Source organism: Anopheles darlingi, chromosome 3, assembly GCF_943734745.1.
Source record: "Anopheles darlingi chromosome 3, idAnoDarlMG_H_01, whole genome shotgun sequence".
Lineage (NCBI taxonomy): Eukaryota > Metazoa > Arthropoda > Insecta > Diptera > Culicidae > Anopheles > Anopheles darlingi.
This window is the reverse complement of record NC_064875.1, coordinates 31,409,939-31,415,938: the sequence shown is the minus strand read 5'-3', so window position 1 is coordinate 31,415,938 and position 6,000 is coordinate 31,409,939. Positions and strand designations below refer to the sequence as shown.

Below are 6,000 nucleotides of genomic sequence, written 5' to 3'. Positions count from 1 at the left end.
GGCCAGTGGAGAAGGAAAGATGAGTTCAGATCGCGGATGATTGAGAGGCTTGCGTTTGGCTGCGTGACATGTAAACCGTTGTCGAACTCCTTCTGGACAAACACGCACTGCGACCTCATGGTCCACCCAGCCCAGCAGATATCTTTGTTTCCCGGACACGAACGACGTGGACACAACCGGATCGGATGCCGGATCGATCGGGCACGTCACGTCACGCACTCACGCCCAAAAGTCGGCCATTTATCTTGATTTTGTTGGAAGACGCTTTTTCACGCTTCAACCCAACCGAAACTGAATTCAGACATCGCAGCAGCAGCAGCAGCAGCAGCAACAGTAGAAGAAGAAGAACGAGTGGATAAAATTAGTTATTTATCTTTTCACACCTATTTCGCCCTCAGTGGCGGTGGTAGAGATTGATCTAGCTAGCTTCTTTGACAATAATGTTTGGAGCTGGCACGTGCGAGCGCATCATTTACATGCGGCTTTGTCGGTACATTGCCGGTGTCCGCAACCGAATAGACCGGAGCGCGTGCCCTCCAGCGCACGGCATGTCGAGCATCAGACGATCCAAGGTGTGTTGTGCTGATCGTGCGCCTAGAAGTTGCTTCTATGCTTCAAAGGCCTTCTCTACCGTCTTTCTGGTCTAGGAAAGGAATTGCCAAAAACGTCTCCACCTCTTCCTACATGTCCACCACCCTTGTCCTGTCCTATAGCCAGCGTGAAAGGTCTCGTCGCAATCGTTTAAAATCATTTACCACGCTTCTAGCCCGGAGGTGGAGCTGCTTTATAGATTTGGATGCGGTTTAATTCGACATGATGATGGGCAATTATTCATTTTTCATTGTATCATCATTGGTCTGGTTTCGGTGTGAATGTGTGTGTGTCTTTGTATGTGGCGGAGCAGGCGGCGGGCGTGAAATGACCCTCCCATCTTCGGGGCCTCGGCGAGATCGGCCACGGGCCACGGTCCACGGTCACGGCCGAAAGACATTTGAACCACATAAACGATCGAGCAATCAGGTGCGAATTATCATCGTGTGGTCCGCACCGACCGCCCGACCGACCGAACGAACGAAGGAACCCTGCCGGTTTTGGTGTGACTGGGGATGATGGATGGTGTGTTTGTGAAGTCGCGAAGATCAATAAAACATCTGGCACTCCTCCTCACTCTGGCGAGTGGATGTAGCATAAACCTTTTTTGAGAGCATTCATGTGTGAGCTCCTTTGTCGATGGGTTGGACCTACGAGTGGTGGTCCAACCAGATCCGAATCCGAATTAATATTGCAACAATTGCAAGTATAACTTCCTAATTGCTTACTTGCTTATCTGAAGCTACAACCGACGAATTGTCCGACAAGTCTATATCAATGTTAATGTCGTCGCTACTTTTCAATCTAAGCCTACTGTGACCTATCTGGCTAGAAGTCTGTTCACTTACAACGCGAGTATTTCTGCATTATGTCGGCTCTATTGTGGCTGGTCATATACGAGTCCAAATATTCTTCTGAGAACTTTCGTCATAATTAAAGGATTTGTACATTTCTTAACAAAATCCTTGTCTTAGTAGCGTATATGAGTACTGTTACTATATAGTCCACGTTACATGACTCTTAGTAAGTGAAGTTCTAGACGAATTTGCGCATTTTGTCACCAATAATCATACTGCTTTCAAAAGGTTGCAAAAACGGTGATGGTGCTAATAAGTTTGATCTTTACCTAGTTGACCATATCGGAAAACCTTTCACAATTTTGTTAACAGCATATGCCATGATCTGAATAGATTTGTAGAAGACGGTTCCGGAAATCTCCATTTGAGAGTTAATAAATATGCTCTTTAACGTCAAATTACAGAGAAGGATTTAGAAATTTTCCATTCATCTTTTTAGTGACATTGATCCTGCGCCTTTCCTATTAGCGTGATCAGTAACAGCTACATCTCAATAACATTCAACTTATTAAAATGAATCCACATTGAGATCTCTTCAACTTACGGGTTTAAATCTGTCCTAAAGGACCGAGAAGAACATTTTGTATTCCAAGTTATCCTAAACTTAACCAGCGCGTCCTCTATGCAGCATCATTTTTCATCCGTCAAATGACCGGAATTGAGAGAATAAACCGACGACCGGAAATATCACTTCTTCTGGGTATCCCATCCATTTCTGGTACATCCGCGCTATCAGCAACGGGGTCGTTGTCAAATAAAACGCACGCGACCCACATTCGTCAGCTTGTTCGAATTCCTTGCACCTCTTCGCTGCCCCTGCTCTGTTGATGGTTTCATTTGCGTCAGCTTCTTGACATCAGTATGTGAGATATAGCTCGCCAGTTCCGTCGACCGTCCGCCGCCGCCGCCGTCGCTATTCCTCGAGCAAACGACCTTAAATTAACTTCATTTAACTGTTGACACACCGGTGCTCGGCGCAATCGAACCACAAATCATCCACTAACGCCCTAACACTACCATCAAGCAGCAGCAGCAGCAGCAGCGAGACGAAGTGAAGAATACAAATTCAACAGGATTCCGAGTGTGTGCCCCTTTGGAATCCCAAGGACTTCGCTGACATACACATCTACAGAGATAGCACACAGGAAAGTGCATTTTAAAGCTCAAACTTTTTATTAGCACGCTAAAAACGACACATTCCCCGAGTCCGGGACGCACCAGCACCAGCAGCAGCTCATTCGTCGCGCAGTCGCGCAATGTTTGGAGCATCTTTGCTGGGCGTAAATGGGTATCGTTTTATACCACGCTCTGGTCAGGTCTGGTGTGGTGTCCACGGAGCGCTGGTCGAGGTCTGTAGCGAACAACAACAAGAGCGAACAGCGCAAGGGCGAGTCGCCGACGTCGTCGTCGTCGTCGTCGTCGTCATCGAGCCCGAGCCGAGGTTGACAGCTATAAATTCGTCCACTGGCGACGCTGGTCATAAACGTGTACCAGTGTGCGGCCAGGCAACGGGCATGGCAAACCCACCCACCTCACCTCCCTCCCTCCCCCCATGTACATCCTCCTCTCGCTCTCTTTTGGAGAGAACAGGTTGGCAAATGGCAGGCGGATTATCTGTTTAGCATTAAAGGCCCCTGGGGGTCCGGGACGAGACCAGGCTATAGACACCACGACCCAGTCCGTCAGTCAGTCAGTCAGTGAGTCTGTCAGTGAGTCTGAGTCAGTGCCAGTGTTCCGCCGTTTCCGCCCTCGTCTGCGATGCGCTGCTGCAGGTGCACAAGCGCACAGGTGATGCGCTAGCTCCACGCCTTCTCATCAGACAAGAGATGTCGAGAGCTCGAGAAGATCACAGCTAGATGCCAAGAAACACAAGAAACCCGCCCCGATGATCGCACCTTCGCACCATGATCTCTTGCGTAACGATAACGGCGAGGTTAGGTCATCATCAGCGCGTGTAAGGCACCTGAACTCACAAGCGTAGACACAGTGCATCGAGTAGATGCGCATGCAAGGCGAGAAGCGCAGTAAAAATTCTCGTAAAAAGCGGCCACAGAAAAGGCGACATCAAACATCGCGCTGTATGCAGTTTCGCAGTTTGCGTTGCTGCTGCTGCTGCTGCTGCTATGACGACAACCAACCTCCTGGTCCTGGTCCTGGCTGGTCGTCTTGTAGTGCGTACCGCACGATGATGGCCGCCCTAGACGACACACACACACACACACTTCACACTCGCAGAGCCGCCTTCGATCGAATCGAGAGGACGCCATGCAGCAAATGCCGACGCAGGTCAAGCAGCGCAAAGCAAAGTGCTGCGCGTGCGATAGCGGGCGCGTTACAGACTCTGGTTTTGGTCTTACAATGCAAATGGAACTAATTGAGCGCGAGCGCGCGCACTCGCACACTGTGGTCATTCTTTGTGGCTTTTGCAGACACGGATTCATAAATGGAGACCGCCGCCACATCTTGCGCCAGTCGGCGGTCCGGCACTTACCGGCCAAGCTGCCGCCACGGCATCCTTTGTCACCTGATGGTGGCTAGCTCCCGCATCGCTCCCAGTGTGTGTACCGACTGCACTTGGCTGGTCTGGCCGGCCACACGTTTAATTGCCGTATTGTGTTAATTGAAGTTTGTGGTCCGGCGGCAGCCAAACACTTCTTCTTTTTGGTCTCCTGCTTCTTCGGCAGCAGCAGCAGCAGTGGAATTGGCGGAAAGTGACACGCCGTAGTCGCGCACACAAAGCCGAGATCACAGATCGGCTCGACAAGAATTTGTCGTCACTGTTCGGAACGAACGAAAAGCTGCTAGACGTCGACCGCCGCCGGCTAATGGTCAGTGGGCAGGTCTGCTGCTCCTAGACCATAATGCAAACAGAACCTGCTGCAGAGATAGAGAGAGAGAGAGAGAGAAAGAGAGCCAGAGATTGGCATGGAGAGTGCATATGTGGTGAAAACATAGAAAATGCATTTCCCAGTCCGATGCGCTCTATGAATGGTCCACCATCAGCCACCATCCGTCCGGCCAGGTCGAGCTTTCCAAATCTGCATCCGGTCCTCCGGGGCTGGGGCATTGATTATAATTGACTTGCGTGTCGTGCGCCCGGTGTGCGCGTAAGTGTCATAATTGCCGTAATGGTGGATAGCCATCGTGGCTGTGGTTGAGGCTGTGGGTCCCTCTCCATCCCCTCCTTCGCTTCCTTTTGTCATCTGCCGCATCACCGGCCGGCCGGGGTTATGGCCAGTTCAGTCATGCATTCCGTATGCAAATGCGGAACATAGATGTCAATAAATCATGCGGGACTAGGAAGCATCTTCCTCAGGCTCAGCTAACATGCATTGCGTGCGTGCGTGTGTACACGCACACACACGCCGCTTGAATCGCACTGCCACGCACGCGCGGGCAAAACGGGAAACGCACTTACCTTGGGAGGTAGCACCGCCAGAAAACACATCAACAGAACCGCTCGGTACCGTTCCGGTGTAGAAGTGCCCTGTGCCCGGGAGGGAAATCTGTTTGGGGGGGGAAGAAAACACAGTACAGTGGGTCAGTATCGGTGGAGAATGGTGTGCGGTCATTTGAATAAGTATAAGGCTAGTTTTTGCGCCATTGTTTCTGTGATTCACACCGCCGCCTATTGGCCGCCTATTGGAAACAAATTGGAAAGTTGGAAAACAGCGGGAGACATTGTTTTGTCTTTCATTTTTAACATACGTTTGTCACACATTCCTCCTGTGGGTATTCTGTTACCTAGGATTGGAATGTAGTAAAGGCAAGCATTATTTTGGCGAGAAATTCAATCTCTTTTCTGGGATAATCCGAAATGTCCGATTTAACTATCTTAAAAGCTAAGCTTCACAATGCCTTTGTTATTGAAGAGTTAAATTTTATCGCTGATACCACCTTCTTATCACTCACGAAGTTAGGTAATGCAACAAAAAGATATTGATATCGTTGTGTTAGGTCTGGACTAACAGACGGACAAGCTGCCAAGGTCCCGAGCTTGCTAGTGATATGTTTCAGGCGTAGAAAGATTTACGGTGTCCTGATGGAACTGGTCTTTTTTGATAATTTGCTAGTTTATAGAATACCGATTTTGCTCATATGGAAGCAATTCATGATATACGAATCTTTTCCCGTGCTACAAAATAAGCAATAGAACTGACTGATTTTAGTTTGATCACCGTTCAAACTAAGTCACACAAATTCATCTAATGTAACCAATTTCTTATTCTTCAGTCCAGCATTCATATAAGTCTTAAGTCCATTTAATTTCATTTGATCATGGATTTGCAGATGGAAAAGAAATGCATTACTTTTTGGCACTCGACCATCGTGCCTCTTCAATATCTTCGACAATTCCTGATCTGAGTTTTGATTGATTTCTGCGACATTTTCCACAAAAAATCTAACTGTAATTTGATGAATGTTTAACAACCCAGAACGAATTTAACGAATCGCAAATAGCTATAAGCAGGATTCACAATTTCTAAAGCACGGCTTACATGGTCAACTTTAACGAAGCCAAATTATAAAATGTATCGAGTTGTCTGATTGT

General features: G+C 48.4%; 1 protein-coding gene across 1 annotated transcript in view; it reads right to left on the bottom strand.

The window, feature by feature from the left end:
- The window catches only part of LOC125956161 (protein embryonic gonad), a 74,506-nt gene that overhangs the window by 43,101 nt on the left and 25,405 nt on the right, over positions 1-6,000 (bottom strand). Inside the window, exon 2 of the mRNA XM_049687772.1 lies at positions 4,867-4,954. Within this exon, the coding sequence (XP_049543729.1) occupies positions 4,867-4,896 (30 nt within the window). The 5' untranslated portion in view covers positions 4,897-4,954. The remainder of the gene's footprint in view (positions 1-4,866; positions 4,955-6,000) is intronic.